At 41.1% G+C, this 16,095-nt stretch overlaps 1 protein-coding gene across 2 annotated transcripts in view; it reads right to left on the bottom strand.

Annotated features, from left to right (window-relative positions):
• Nucleotides 1–610: 610 nt before the first annotated feature.
• Nucleotides 611–16,095, bottom strand: part of MAP4K5 (mitogen-activated protein kinase kinase kinase kinase 5) — a 109,037-nt gene continuing 93,552 nt past the window's right edge. Inside the window, exons 28-33 of one of the 2 annotated variants that reach the window (XM_087952444.1) lie at nt 15,791–15,968; nt 13,816–13,884; nt 7,480–7,572; nt 6,471–6,541; nt 4,106–4,161; nt 611–2,422 (exon numbers count right to left, since the gene is read on the bottom strand). In XM_087952444.1, the coding sequence (XP_087808570.1) occupies nt 2,335–2,422; nt 4,106–4,161; nt 6,471–6,541; nt 7,480–7,572; nt 13,816–13,884; nt 15,791–15,968 (555 nt within the window). In that variant the 3' untranslated portion in view covers nt 611–2,334. The remainder of the gene's footprint in view (nt 2,423–4,105; nt 4,162–6,470; nt 6,542–7,479; nt 7,573–13,815; nt 13,885–15,790; nt 15,969–16,095) is intronic. The other variant, XM_087952445.1, reaches the window with a different exon arrangement.

Below are 16,095 nucleotides of genomic sequence, written 5' to 3'. Positions count from 1 at the left end.
AGTTACAAAGTAGAATAGAAATGTCTCTTGCCAATTTCAATATGATAGTATTGAACAACCCACCTGAATCCCATTCTCCCTTCTGACGGTTCAGGAAGCATATATGATTTTATGCTTACAAAGCTAAAGAATATTAAAGATTGAAAGAGCCTGGCCTGAGATTAGATTCCCGAGATTCTCAACAAAGCAGATTCAAATATAAGCCAATACATGCAACTCATCCTGTTACAGACTGGATCTCCTGGGCTCTTCCTGAAATGCAAATTCAGACCGTATTGTATCCAAACTTGAGAATTTTATCTATGTGGAAAGACATGGACACCCCACCCCCTTAATAAGAGTAGAGATGCTTCTGAGTGAAATTCAGTATCATCTGCTATCATTCAAATAGAAAATGTGCCTCAGCTAACTTGTACCCACAAGATGGATACTGTTTCAAACTGTGAGGGCTCTGCTAGTTGGGAAACAAACTGCATTTCAATCTGTTTTTTGATATAAAAAGGATTTTTTTCTTAGGAGGAAAAATGGGAAACTTGTTAAACTAACTGTCCTTCAAACTCTTTCATGTGCACAAATCCAATGTTTGTCCCTTTAATAAAAACAGACATAGTTTAATGGGCATATTTTAATTGGGAAAACAAAAAAGGAAACAACATGGACGACAGCCTTGAACAAAGGATAATGGAGAAAATAAGATTTCCCAAGATTTATTAGACAGTACTGCTTCTTATATATATATTTATACCATACCACCAAGAAATAAACCTACCACTCAAATGTGCCCAAGTTGAAAGAAATATTTCATTTTTCCTAGGCACTGCATTTTATCCAACTTCATTCTGGCATAGTATAAATAAAATATGTGTCCATGAACAAATTAAAGCATTTAAAAACTCCTTGAAACATGCAGGGGCATCGTGTTTAGAAAGGTTTATCCAGTCCAGGCCATTCTGAATCTCTAGTTTGACATTGGGGCACATTAGGAGGGTTGCTGTGGGAAAAAGCTGTTATCTTTTTCCAATAAGACACACTTTGGGGACAAAGCACAGGCACCCCTCACAAATGGCTAGTCAACATCTAGAGGTACTCCAGGACTCTGTTAACCATTGGTGACCAGGACAAACTTGTGTCACATTTTGACTGCTGAGTCAGGAGCACAAATGCTTGTAGATCTGGATAAACCTCTGTTCCTCCAACATACTTATGAGAACTGACATGTGGAATGTGGCTTCCCTCTTCAGGTTCACACTCGCATACACGCAAATGTACTGCATAACTCACCTATATCTATTTTATACTTCTTGCCCATTTTCCAGACTGTTATTGATCCTAATACTTACCTTGCATTTCATACATAATTTCAATCAATACCAAATGATCTTTAATGACCAACTCTAGAAGGCAAACCCATATGAAATATTCTTGTACAAAACAGATTTTATATATCGAAAAAGGCTTGGTTTAAATTTTAAAATCCTCTCTATATAAACACCTCCCTTCAACAATGTCCTATATCTAAGAAAAGGTCAAGAATGCTGGTTTTTTTTTTTACAATTGTTAAAAAAAACACATCCCAAAACAAACCACCCACCCACCCACAACCAAAAGCTGCGCTGCAACCTTCGTGTGCTGGAAGTTAAAATGCATCACATCACCCTAGCAGCAGATTAATAAATAAAGATTAAATAGTGTTTCTTTACAAATCCATAGAGAACAGCTGCGTTAAAAAATAAGGACACAAAAACAACTTCCTGGGAACCTCTGCTGAGCATTCCCTGACACGGGGATGTTTTGGTGGCATGAGAGAAAACCCACAAAGGCCTCACAGAGGAGAAATTCATTTCCACTGCCTCCTGCCCCACAGGCATCCCCCCTTTCCTTATTTTGCTGTTGACTTCAACTCCCAGTATCCAAAAAGTAGGCATTGTCAGAAGATGATGAAATCAGCAGCCCAAGCCATGAACCCGAGCATGAAGATATCCTGTCCCAAATCATTTTGACTGCATTTTGAGATTTTCCAACATCCATGCTTCTGTAGGCCTAACAAACAGAAGGGACTGATGATCTCACAGCTTTTATTAAGCCAACAACATAACCAACCACACAGTGGCAAGGGAGAGAACAGCTGCTTCCCAGCTGCAAGACACGTGCGACGTTTGGTTCTTGATGCTAAAAACAGGGTCCATTCAGACATCAATCGGAGAATGTGAAGGCAGAGGCAGAAGAGGAGAGGAAAAGGCGCCACATAATATGTCTTGAACAGGAGATCCATAAAGAGCGGCTTCCTTAGGCAACATATTGCTGGCTCACAGTTCCAAGTCGATTCACGGTTGCTTAGTAACTGTTCTCGTGGCCTGCCAAAATGTAGAGATTGCTGTGTGCTGTTGGATTATCAGTCGGCCTGCTTTCCAGCACCACCACCCTATGGGGCAAGCATAGAATAGGTAAGACAGCAGTTGCTGCAGGCATCCTGGATGCTGTTCCTTGAGCATTTGCTACTGGGATACTTCTAACCTTCCCATCCATCTTGGCACCCGTGTTTTTCTTACACAATCATGCATGCACTGTAGATATGAAGATATGATGCAGAAATGTTCCTTTAAGACGGAGCTGGGCATTTTACAGCCTTCAGGCTACATTGGCCCTTTGGTTGTCCCTGTCTGTCTTATGAGAGGTTAACTGGAAATTAAATAGGGCTTTACCACCAGAAGTGCCAGAAGTGCCAACGAGGGAGAAGTTAATTGCCTTGGTGAACCCGGTAGGCCGGCCCCTTTTCCTATATTTCATATAGCTATACATTTATTTGGGTGAGTGGATGTGGTTTTGGCCTCTCTATGCAAATGTAAAATGTAAAGGAAACAAAAAGGAAAACTTAAAAATCTTACTGCAGGAAGGTTAATATAATTTAACAGACAGTGAAATCTGTTCGGATGAAATTCGGGACTAGAATTTTAAGAGTTTCAAGTTATACCTTATTCAAAAAGAAATGGACAGACTGAAGGTGAGGAGAAGAACATGTATATGTGAAGCAAGAACATGTATTAATGGAGAACCAGGACTTTAAGTATGAGGGTACTGGGTATGAATATAAGGAAAGGGGAAAAAGCAAAGATATTGTTGTGAGGGTATGCTATAGACAAGCCAGGAGAAGATATGGATCATGCCTTCCTGGACCAGATTACAAAACTTTCATGGAAGAGAGGCACAGTAATGAGAGATTTCAACCTTAGGGTCCTTGGTGCTCTCTGACCCTGATTGTTTTCTTGTGGGTATTTCAAACTAGGTAACATCACCAGTGCTGTGGTAATGAAACATCTGCAAGAAAATCAAGCTCAAGAGAGTACCGAGAACCCCACAGTTCAATTCTGAGCTACACGTATTCTCTTCTATCAGGCTTCAACTGTTGGAAAACCATCTTAGCCAAAATTGCAAAGTCCCCAAATTTCTTATCAGTCTTTGGGATCGCTTTACCTTTCAGGAGCTTGAACAAGGGGACTGGATCTCCTAAGTCTGACCCTAACTAACAAGGAAGGACTTAGCTGAAAAAGTAAATATACTGGAGACCTTGTGAAAAAGTTATCACACTACCTTAGGTTTCAAGATATTACTGACATGATGATAGCAGCATTGCGTAGCTTTTAATTCAGGAGCACCAAATTCAGTGAACTTAGGGGAAAAAAAACATTAGATAGAAATAATCAAACGAAGGGGCAAAAAAAGTTATACAATCTGAAGAGTGCTTTATGGAAGATAGCCTCTGGTTTTTAAACTACTTCTACAGTGGGCGTATCTTCTCTCCTTTCTAGCATCATAATCTTGGAATTTTGGCTTTGGCCTTGAAACTACAGAATGTCTGCTGTGTTTGTCAGAGCTTTACCTGAAATTTGCAAGGGCTGAGATTATGTGAAAGATTTGTGTGTCAATCAAAAGGCATGGTGCCTTGGACCTGCAATTGCCTGGCCATCACACATTGGTATAAAAGTGAGAGAAGGCAGTGGTGGAAGAACACACTCAAAAAGAGGACTGGGAAATAATGATTGTTTCTCTAAATGTACTACTTTCTTTTTAAAGGAGAAAAGGCTGCAGGCTGCTCTTCTCAGCTCACCTGTCAGAGCCCAGTAGACGGAACACCCTTGTTTCATCAGAGATCTCCTGGGTAACCTGCAAAATACCAAAAACAGAACCCAATGTGAATAACTGGCAGAAGAGCATCTTTGCCCATTTGGAAAACCTAATTCAGATGACAAATGAGAATTGTTTCAAGCAGCCCATCCACTTTTAATAATATACATACCAAGTCATTTTTACATTATGTACTAAACCCTAGTAATGCAATTCTTCCTCAGCACAGAAAAGTCACATTTGTTCATTCAGGAGGAGGTTTTTATATATAGTGTTGTAGATATGGAGCACAGCTGCGTTCAGCAGAAGATCAATCTTTTGAGAGTTTCCATTCAATTTGGGAAGCTGCCATTCAACTAGATGGACTTCTAGCTAACTTAACTAGACCAATTTTCAGCCAGAGAAGGATCTCTCCTCTCTTTTAATGTTTTTTCAAATAGAAGTTGACAGGGATTAAATCTAGGTCCCATGACAAGAAATAGGGCATACTACTGTCGTCTTACTCAAAACTGATCAAGGAAATACGCCTATGTTTTTAATCCAATAGCAGATTCTACCAGTCTGGGACAATACAAACTTTTGACATTTTAATAGCATTATACCAAATATCTCTATAATCCTGATAAAATATTGTACAATAGATCAGTAAGATTTCCATGCCACAAATTGGGAGAAATTGAAGTCAAAAGTGTACCAGTTGGTTAATAACAAAATGGCTGAGCTATGATTTGAATGTAGAACTCCTACCGTTCAACAGAATGATAAGTGCAAAGGAAGCTGTATTAAATCAGGTCCATGAGATTCAGTGTTGGGTATTCCCATGTGCAGGAGGAAACAATGCCTACTTATCACTACCTATTAAGCTACCGTATTTGCCGGTGTATAAGACGACTGGGCGTATAAGACGACCCCCCAACATTTCCACTCAAAATATAGAGTTTGTTATATACTCGCCGTATAAGACTACCCCTCTTCCACACACCTTCCACTTTTGCACTTTTTTTTTTTTTTGATGCACTTTTCTGCTTTGGACAATTTTGAAATGAGCTAATCCAATTTTGAACCAAGAATATGCAAATAGCTATGGAGTTTAGAAATGAGTTTTAAAAATATTTTTCATTGCTTACCATTAAGCGTAAAATATGTTGTAAATAAAATGAGAACACAGGAAACGTTCTCTTCTCAATACAGCTGATCTCTCTCTCTCTCACACACACACACACCAAAAACCCGGACACTGAAAAGGCTGCCAAGGAACAGTATATTCAATGCCTTCTCTTTAATCAAGAAACAAGGAATTCCTTAGAATCTTTTTTTTCCCCAAGTGGCCCTCTTTAAAAAAAAAAATGGAGGTAACACTTTCATTCAAAAAGTCTTCCAGTATCTGGAGTCGCTCAGACATATTGAAGTGAGGCAGGAGAGTAAGTGAAATTTGAAATGATCCAGCTACCGTTTTCTTCCCCTCCGCCCGAAGGCCATTATCTCCACGTCAAAACGAACGAGGGAGGCAAAGAAGCCAAACACGCTAAAAGGATCTCTTTATTTTCCTACACAAGGTCACACCTACTTTTCCGCATTCAAAGGACAACCTCTCCTCACCACCACCACACACACACACCCCAATACCCGCAAACAATGTTCTGGGCATTAATCACCATTGCTACATTAACCTGGTAAATTTATACCCTGCCTCCCCCAGTGTTGCTTTGACAGCAGGATTTCACACAGCGGGCGCTCGCTCGCTCTCTTCTCCGCTCTCCCACCGTTCGCACATGTTGGAAGCACCGTAAAACCTGATAACCCACCCGGGGCTCCCCATCCTTAACCTACAGCCGCCCGCATGCAAAACCTGCGTGCAAAAAGAAAAAAAGAAAAAGAAAAGTACGCCGCACGTGAGGATCTTGAATCCTCTCCTCCCACACCGCTAAGGAAGGAAGAGGGGGAAAGATTGCGCAGCGCGTGGCGAGTGACACCCGCCACACACACACACACACACACACACACACACACACACACACACCGCTCCCCCAGCCTCCTCCCGGCTGCAACTCAAGCTCGAAGTGGGAGTCGGAGTCCTCCCGGCGTATAAGACACCCCCCACTTGGAGGCATGTTTTTCAGGGCAAAAAGTCGTCTTATACGCCGGCAAATACGGTATTCTTTTTCTTTTGCATCATAACAGAACACACTCTTGTCTTCGAGCCAATAAAATTATTCAGGTGCAGATTAGAAGCAATAAGGGGGATTATGTTGTTCAGGGTTCCTTTGTCTGTGACTGGCACCTGCCTAACTGAAGGGTAAGGAGGAAAGCAAAACAATGACCAACAAAACACTCTTGCCCAAACTTACTTCATCAGACTTAAAACTTTTGCCTTGCATCCCATGTTTCCAGAAGGCCAACACGCTGTCCTGGAGGCACACTGCAAGAAGAGACACAATGTAAGACTGACTGATTAGGAATGTTTGGGGATGAGCTTTCTGAGCAAAGGGAAGCAAGTCCATTTTATTAGTCAGGCTTCATTGCGTTCCTACCATACGTGAGGGACCCAAATGAAAGGTAGAAGTATGGAAACAGATCTGTGGAATGAGTGAATCTTGGGTACCACTTCCAAAGGCTGGGAAGATCAAACTGTTAAATTTCCACTGGCTGATAAATTAATCAACATAGAACAAGAACCCAGTTTTTCTCATTGAGACTCATTTTTCATTTCATTTGTCCCTGCTGAAGGACAATTGTCAAGCGATGGAGCACAGTTAAGTAATGTGTCACTCGTATTACCACTTATCTAGCATCAATTAATGAGAATGTATGATTCCAAATGAACACCCCTTGAATCTCAGAGGGATCTTCGAGGTTAGTCAGAAGGAATATTCCCACTGCAAAATGTGCAGCATTAAACCTGAAGACTGACCCTTGGTTAGAAAGGCTCAGGCGTTTGAGGATACAGGGAGCTTCCTTCTTTCCTTGCATTTCAACTTGCGAATCTGTGGTGATTTATAACTGTTTATCATCTATCATAGGAATCAGTAATATAGTCCCTACTGGCATTCTGTCTGCAAAACCTCTGAATAACATCTATAGTCTGCCCCGCATTAAATAACTTTCATTATTTAAAAATTTAGGCAGATGCTTTAGGCAAATCTTACGTAATTTTAGCATAAGACTGGGATCTTATGAGATTTCGATTAGGAATGCTGAAATCTGACAGTTTGGATAACAATCCACAACACATCATACATAGAAAAGCTGAGAATGATATCATAGAAATCTCATATTTTAGCCTTTAAAAATGCAACCGTCTCGCATATGATATAGTCACATCAGGCACAATAAATGACAAGGAAAGCATTTGCTCACCTACAGATTCAATGCAGAAATCAAAACTTAGTTCTGATGCCAACTTCTTGCTTGACTTCAGCTTACCATGCAAATTCACAATCTTCACAAATCCTTGATTGAAAAAAAGCAAACAATATAATAGTAATAAAAGAATCTCAGTGCCAGATAGGTTCAAAGCCTGCCTTCAAAAGCAAAGGAGAAGAACATAGTACTTATAGAGCTCAGTCAGCCTCACTCAGTTTAAGGTCAAATCAAATGGACAGACTTTTCAAGAGACATAGTTTGAATTTTGCTGACATTAAAAAATATTTAAATTCACTGTTTTAAGACTGTGCTGAATTCAATTGAGATTATTTATAGAAATTCTTTAGACTTTTTCACTAACTTGAAAAACAAATGTTATTTTCCCCTCAAATATTCACCAGGTTTTCCATATTAGAGATAAGCTCATCTGTCCCCAGATCAATAAATTTATCTATCATCTTTCTTTCCTTATCAGTAACTTTTCATTTGCTGTTATGAAAATAGTAATAGCAATAGCACTTAAGACTTATATACCGCTTCACAATGCTTTTACAGCCCTCTCTACAGAGTCAACATATTGCCCCCCAAAATCTGGGTTCTAATGAGCCAAATCTTTGTTGTTTAATCAGGGGTGGGATTCACATTTTTTAACAACTGGTTCTGTGGGTGTGGCTAGGTGGGTGTGGCCATGTGACTAGGTGGGCGTGGCTTCTTCTTTTGCAGCAAAACACCCTCCCCCCAAATTTTTGGGCCTCCTGGGCCTCAGGGAAGCCTCCTTGCGGGGGGACGTTTTCTCTCAGAAGGCTTCCTGGGGCCCAGGAAGGCAAAAAATGGAGTAGGGGCTGCAGGGCCCCCCTCATTGCCCCCCCATGCTCCTTTTGCCTCCTGGGCCTCAGGGAAGCCTCCCTCGGGGGGACGTTTTTCTCTCAGAAGGCTTCCCTGGGGCCCAGGAAGGCAAAAAATGGAGTAGGGGTGCAGGTCCCCCCCTCATTGCCCCCCCCATGCTCCTTTTTGCCTCTTGGGCCTCAGGGAAGCCTCTTGGGCGAAGCAGCAAAACAGTGAGGGAGACCCCGGCACAGCTAGTCATCAGAACAGCTGATAGTTGAAAGGGGGGATAAAAAGAAATATCTTAAGGAGTGACTCTGTATGGGGGAGAATGTAGTCAGCGATGTTGGGATGTGCGATGTCGCACATGCACGATAAGGACTGACTGGGCAGGGAGGGAAGGGGCCAGCCAGGGGCATGATTTGCCAGTTCTCTGATCTGTGCAGAATCATAACAACTGGTTCTATAGAACCGGTCCGAACCGGTAGAATCCCAACCCTGTGTTTAATCTTTCTTGAACCAAGGATCACCATGGGCTCATGAGGGCCAGCACAGATATCCAAGTAAGCTGGAGGCTGAAGCAACACCAGGTGAAAGCTTAAATTTGATTTTGTAATTAAAAGTAAATTGCACAGATGAAAAAGAGATAATTAATTGCCATGTCTCATATTAAAAAAAAACTTTGGAAGCTTCTTGGTAGGTAATGGGATTGTATAGCTGTGTTTAATTTTGACATAATGATGCTAAAGGCACAACTGAGAATGATGGAGACATCTGTGATTAAGACATCAGATTAATAGTTTCAGAACAGGTACAGTTAATCAGCAGTTCACTGTGTCACAATCTCTTTTTTCTCCTTTCTTTACTTGCTCTCTATTCATCAAAAATTCTAACAGTTATAATACTGTGTTACTTTTTGTTGGGGGTCAGAAAAGATTGATCAACTCTTGGAAAATCTTAACTTTTGCTGTAGCAATGATTTAGGAGTCAGTCCTGCTTCTTGCCACTTGGGGGCTTTTGCTGAAGAAATATTCACTACAATGAAAGTGTCAAGCAATGCATTTGGCTTTACTACATGCCTACAACTTTATTACATCGAACAGCAAATGTGGGCACTGGGCCTAGTTAGCATCCATTCTGCAGGACATCAAATGATGAAAGGTACTCCCTGTTCCCATGCAGTACTACAGAGACTGTCAAAAAGTTTAATGGCTTCTGCTGTCATTCCAAGATGTCACAAACGCTGCCTTGTATTTCTGAGGCTGGAAAGAGGGGTACTGAGGCTAAAAGCAGAGAACTGTACAAATGTATTTCAGCAATTAGAAAAATTCTGGTTTTGGTTTGCTGACATATACTGGCCAGAGTGAACAGACTGGGGTGTTCTACTGAGTTTCTCATACAATAAGGCCGGGTCTTTTTTTTTTTGTTGAGCCCTGAAAAAATGGCTAGGCCGTCTTTTCGGGGGTGACTTAATTCCCCCCCCCCTTGCATCCTCGGGCAGGCGGGCGACGACGGCTTGGATGTTGACCTCGGTGTTGGTGGGGCACTTCGTATCGGGAGACTTTCCACCACCGTTGCTTTCCCTTCTCCCGTGCTGCTGCGGCATTTGGAGCAACGCCATGGCGTTTGGCGCAGCCACGCGGCATTTGGCGCAGCCATGCTGGGCCGGCCAGGGCTCCTCCCTGCAACCGGAGCCTGGTGGAGACACACAGCTTCAGGCGCTCCTGTCGCCGCCTTCCCGGGCATCGTTCGAAGGCAAAGCCCATTCTTTTAAAAACGACGCCCTACTACTGGTACAACAAAGCCTCCCCTGCCCAAGAGGGAAGCGAATCTCCCGGGGCTGTAGGCGAATCTCCCAGGGCTGCAGTGCAGGATTGGCCCACCCCGGGATAAGTGCCCAGCCGCCATCCCTGCCTGGCGCTGGGCAGAGTGCTAAGAGCTTCGCCTGGGGCGCCCAGCGCAGCTGACAGGCGGGCCCTCCTGCCCGGTGGCGGAGCTCTGGCCAAAGCAGCGAGTGCCTCCCCGCCGGGCCATCCGCGCATCCCGCCAGGGCCGTGCTGGAGCTGGGTGGGCTTGGCAGAGCCAGGAAAGCGAGCCGAGGGTGTGCCCCGCCTGCCAAGCAAAAAAGCCGAGCCGACCTGAGCTTGGCTTCCTTCCCAAGTCCCTCCAGCCTGACCCTGAAGTGGCCACTGGGAGAGGCTGCCCAAGGCAGTGATAGCGCCCACCCATCCGTGGACAGGGAGGCAAGGCGATGGCCCGTGCCACGTCCTCCAAGCTGAGCCCCGCCGAGTGAGCGCCTCTGCCCGATGCCCATGCCGCTGCAGCGTTTGGAGCTGCCGGCACGTTTGGAGATGCGTGGGGACCGGGACGGGCTGGGTGAGGGGTGGAAAGGACAGGCGGCTTCAGGCTCCCTGTTAGACCCGTCGGCCAGGGAAGCAGCACATGAAGCTGAGTGTCTCTGCCAGGCTCCGGTTGCAGGGAGGAGCCCTGGCTGGCCGCGCGTGGTTGTGCCAAATGCCACGTGGCTATGCCAAACACCGCGGCGTTGCTCCAAATGCTGTGGCAGCACAGGGAGAAGGGAAAGCAATGGTGGCAGAAGGTCTTCCGATATGAAGTGCCCCACCAATGCCGAGGTCAACGCAGGCAGCACCATATCCGGGTGTGCAACAAAAGTACTTCCTAACGGCAAGCCCCCGTCATTCCCCCCCACCCCCATTTTGCATGTTTTAATATAGGCCTTAATTTGGGGGGAGGGGCTTAATTTCATTTCATGCCTATAAAACATGCTGGGACTTCCTACTGGGAGAGGCCGTATTGTTGGAGAAACAGGGTATAAGGCTATAACATAAATAAATCCACATAAATTCAGAAGCCTCATAAGAAATCTATCTGGAACTTCCGGTTTGTCGGCTTCGCGGCGGCAGGGATTTGCGAAGCTGCGCGATCCCTGCCGCGCTAGCCGTTTTTGGGGCTCCGACCCAGCCGGGTGCGGAGCTAGCTGCCCTGCAGGGGCAGCTGAAGGTAGGGGATCCGGAGAAGGGTTTGGGGTGCTGCAGACCCCCTCCCTGGCCGGCAGAACCCCTTTTCCCAGGGACGGTGCAGCGGCGGTCCGTAATGGCCGCCACAAAGAAGCTGGCAGCCGGGTAAGAATGCGCAGGAGGAAGTGGAGAAAGTGATTGAGAGGAGAAAGTTTTTCTTGGCTCCTAGGACTCTAAGACATATTTAATAAAATTCCTGAAAAGTATGACTTTCTGAATAATACCTGCCAGAAGAGGAAAAAAGCGGCTGCTTGAAGGTGCTGAAAGGATAGCTTTCCCTCTTTTCCTACGGAATAAATAACTGGATATTAAGAAACCTATTTTTTAGGTGGAAATTGGTTTTAAGCGATGAGTGGGAAGAGAGAGGATTAAAAAGAAAATATTTGTATGCTAAGATTTGTTGGAGCAGATGCCTTAAGGATTTGAAGACTAGAATATATTGTAACAAGACTTTAAACAGATTATGGACTTTCTTTCTCTTTGATTGATATCACCCCAGAAGGAGAAAGTGAGAACTCTGCCTTGGTTTGGACTGATTGATAACTTTGGGACTGTTCTATCTTTTTTATTTTCTTTTGAATATTCTGGTTGTTGTAAGAAGAAAGAAGGAGAAAAGAAAAGAAAAGATTTATAATGGCTCTTTCTGTTGAGGAACTAAGAAATGGTGTGGAAGAAGCTTTCCTTTTCTTAGAAATGGCGCTTACTAATTATCAACAAAAATTACAACAGATGAAGACAGCAGAGGAACAAGAAAGAAAGGAAGGAGCCATCTTTAATGAATCTCAGAATTTGATCCAGAAAAAGGAAGAGAGAAAGAAAAGAAAAGAAGAGAAAAGAAGAAAACTAAAGGATTTAAGGACTTAAGATCTAAAAAACATTTAAGAAAGGGAAAAATAAAGTGCAAAACCAATATGATGATTGTAAACAAAGGGGAAAAGAAATACGACAGAGAAGGGAAGCCGGTAAGGCAGAGGCTAGAAGAAGGGGGTAGAAAGGTTTGTTTGGAAAAGAAAGAAAGGGAAAAGGTGGAGAAAAGCTACAACGTTTTGAAATTAAATGGAAAAAAGGAATTTTTTATGGATAATGGATAAAGTATAATTTAAAAAAAAAAAAAAAAGATTTTGCAAGGTACATAAGATGAGATGGTAGTATTGTAATGGTTTAAGAGTTGATAAGAGATTAAAATGTTAAAATGTTTAAAAATGATTGGTTTTAAAACTTAATAATAGGAGAGGTTTAGAATATTGTTTTAATTAAAGAGTTTAATAAAATTATGGTATTGATGTTATTATAAAATTTTTATTTTAGTATTTCTTTTTAATATTTGGATTTATTCTCTAATTATGCACTTAATTGTGTTGGATGTATTAGTTAGATAGAATGTACCAAGCAAAATCTGATTGGGTATTAGATATTATTTTAAAGATTAATTTGATTAACTTAGGGGAGATAGAAAGGCATCATACTCTGATTAATGATTTCAGGAGAAACTGATTTTCTTTTTTTCATAAGGGATGAGACAAAGGGATGATAAAAAATGGACAAAAGATACAAATATAATGATTTAAACTAAGATGATTAATTAAGGTAGAATTAAGAAGTGTGAAATATGTGGAGAAGTTAATATAGAAGGCTTAGAATGGTAAATAAAATAAGTAATGATATGTAAGATGAGCATGAATATAATTGAAGTCCATGAAGAGAGAGACACCTGGGTCCAAGTTACTTTCCAAAAGATATTTTTTTATGTTTTGTGTGTTGTGTGTATATGTCTTTTTGGGGGGGGAGAATTGGTAAAAACTTGTAGAAATATAGAATGAGAATAATGGTAACTAAGTCAGAAAGAAACAGATGAAATAATAATAATGATATTGAATAAGAGTAAAGAGAAGTAAAGAGAAATTGAATAAGAGGTTTTGGTATATTATATGGAAATGGTTTAAAACAGAATCATAATTTATCTGACTTGTTAAATTTACAAGGGAAAAAGGTTTAAACATGTAATGAATAATGATAATTTGTGTGTTTTAAAAATTAATAAAACTTGTTAATAAAAAAAAAAAAAGAAATCTATCTGAGCACTTCCCTTGAGCCTGAAGCTATCCTTTTGTTAGTCTAATTTACACAGAGTGGCTTCTAATGCTAGAAGCACTGGAGAATTGAAGCTTTCAGTTTTTCTTGAGAGTGAACCTTCTCTATCTGAAGATGCTTTTCAATTAGATAAGATTCAATGGAAAGAGACTTTATCTGGAGACCTCCATTTCTAGGATCAGGCAAAACACTAAAAGAAAGGCCTTTTCAATGACAACACCAAAATGCCACATGTCTGATGTCTACTGTGATATTTTTCTGCATCAGGTAAAGCTGAATGCATTCTTAATCATATATTATCTCCCTTTGAGGTATTTATTCCTTATGCCCCATCTCCTATTTTCTTTTAGACAGGATATGAATCCCATTCACTTACTGTCCAAGCAAACAAGAACTGTATCTCTTTCCAGCTGAGTGACGTGGATGGCATCAAGTTGTTGACAACCTTTAGGGGAAACAAACGATTAGTCTGTATCCAAAACATCAAGGCACCAAAACTAATACACATTCAGCTTATTACATCAGAAGCCATTAAAGTTGCTTTGAAATAAAAAAAGCAGTAAGAAAAAAAAATAAAGAGATTCAATTGGATGGACTCTTCAGCTCAGATTATTTTTAGAGCAGTATTTTAATCACTGCCATCTTCTTACCGATGTTTAGGACAGGGTAAGGAATTATAAATTGTTTAAATGTTGCTGGATTATATTAGCAAGCAGGGAGGGTTGACAGGAGTTACAGTTTAGAAGCATTACCAATACTTAATACTGCAAGGGGGAATTATGCATGTTATAAGTATTTTAGAAGCAACCAATTGTGTATTATGTAGGTAACATGTGGCAGACAAAGAGCCCTTGATCTCGGATTACAAGGGAAGCCTTAAAAGGATGTTGCAGGTAATAACACTCATTCACTGTGGATGTGAGAAGCAAGAAATTAAAAGGGAAATATTGTAAGAAGAAGCACTGTTCTGAAGAAAAGGGAAGGAAAGGAAAGGTTTCCTTTATTAGGCCGTTGAACACTAAGATAGCATAGTAACAAGTCACTTAATAGGCAACATTTGTATTTAATAAATACATAATGGTACAAAAGCAATCTTTCTATGACCTTTGAATTCCCCATTGTTTCTTTCTCCCATTAAAAAAAATATGTGTTTTTATTAGAATTTGTTCCCTCATCGATCCTAAACCAAAGGCCTGTTGAACATTCATAGAACACTGTAGGGAGAAAGCGGCCTATAAGAACAAAAAAAAAACCAAAAAAACCCACCAGGAAATTGGTAGCAGCTTTTCTGACTAAGATTTCCTAAACTGCAGTTCAGTTCATTAGATGCATCCTGCAGAACATCTGCTTCTATTATGTAGTTTCTTTGATTAGGGATCATTGCTGGAATCCAATATCTGTCCAAAAAACAACATCACCCTATGGTTTCCCTTTTCACTGCAGAACACTAGGGATTCATCTTAGAAGGAAAGTCTTCTGCAGGTGGCTATCAACAAGTCTGCCTTCTGCTTGTGAAGGGTTCCAGATGTAAGTATATGGTCTTCTGCAGGAGGGGAAAGAGGTTGGGCAAATGACATGCATCTTGATGTCATCATACAAATGACACCTAGTTGCTTATAATTATAGAGTGGTGACATTTGCACAATGATGTCATGTTGCATGGGTCATTAATTTTGATATGATCAGGACTTGTAATATATCTATGCCAGAGTATCTTATTTTTCAAAATAGTTTGAACAAGCTGGCTTCCTGCAGTCCTTACTGGAATACCAGTAAAATAGAACTTCTATACACTGAGGAGTCAAATCGTTCCAACTGTTAATCTTCATCGCAGCCCTCTCCAACTAAGTAGACTAGAGTGATGGGTTGTAATCCAACAAAGCTAATCCATATGCTTCTGCTGTTATAAATATACTCCTGCTAATTACCAGTATAGGATTATTGTTTATTGAATTGTGGGTTGTACTGTTTTCATGTTTTATCCTATGTTTATCACATTTTTGCCTTAGACAAATAGGATTTTTGCAAAAATAATAATAATAAATAAAACAATGAGGTAAACGAGGTATGCACAAAACGTTGCATTGTATTTCTCAGAAAATGCAAAGTTCTGAAACATTCTAGAATGTTTTAGTCTTCTTCTGCACCATGCTGACCTAGCCATTTTTGAGAGCTGTCCAGCAGTTTCCTAGGACAAAAATCTTCTGGGACAGGAAGTGCTTTGTGGTGGTCTGGCTCCAAAATAAATATAAAATGTTTCCAAAAACATTCCACATCCGAAAACAGAATATTTTGCACATACCGAATACAGATAGTAGGCAAAATTAAACTAAACGCGGCCAGAGACTCACCTGTACCAATTTCTGTAAACCATGAAGAAGCGGAGTTCAAGTTGATTGTCTCAAACTGTACAACCTGATTTGGTTCAGCCCCTCTGCTGATCGCAACACATACCATAGGGTATTCCTGTTCAGGGATCACCAGCATTTCAAATACTTTCAGTGGCATTGGCAGAGGGAAATCAAAGTGCTGGAGGATGAAGATAATTAAAAAAAAATCTAAACAACTTGTATATTTTAAGATATGCATATTTAGAATGTATCTATTTGTTCCAGCATTATTTCATTTATATTTTATCTAAAAAGTAACCTACATA

Source organism: Notechis scutatus, chromosome 1 (genome assembly GCF_049901735.1).
Source record: "Notechis scutatus isolate UNSWTSFEM ecotype Mainland chromosome 1, rNotScu1.2, whole genome shotgun sequence".
NCBI lineage: Eukaryota > Metazoa > Chordata > Lepidosauria > Squamata > Elapidae > Notechis > Notechis scutatus.
This window is presented reverse-complemented; position numbering and strand designations above follow the sequence as displayed.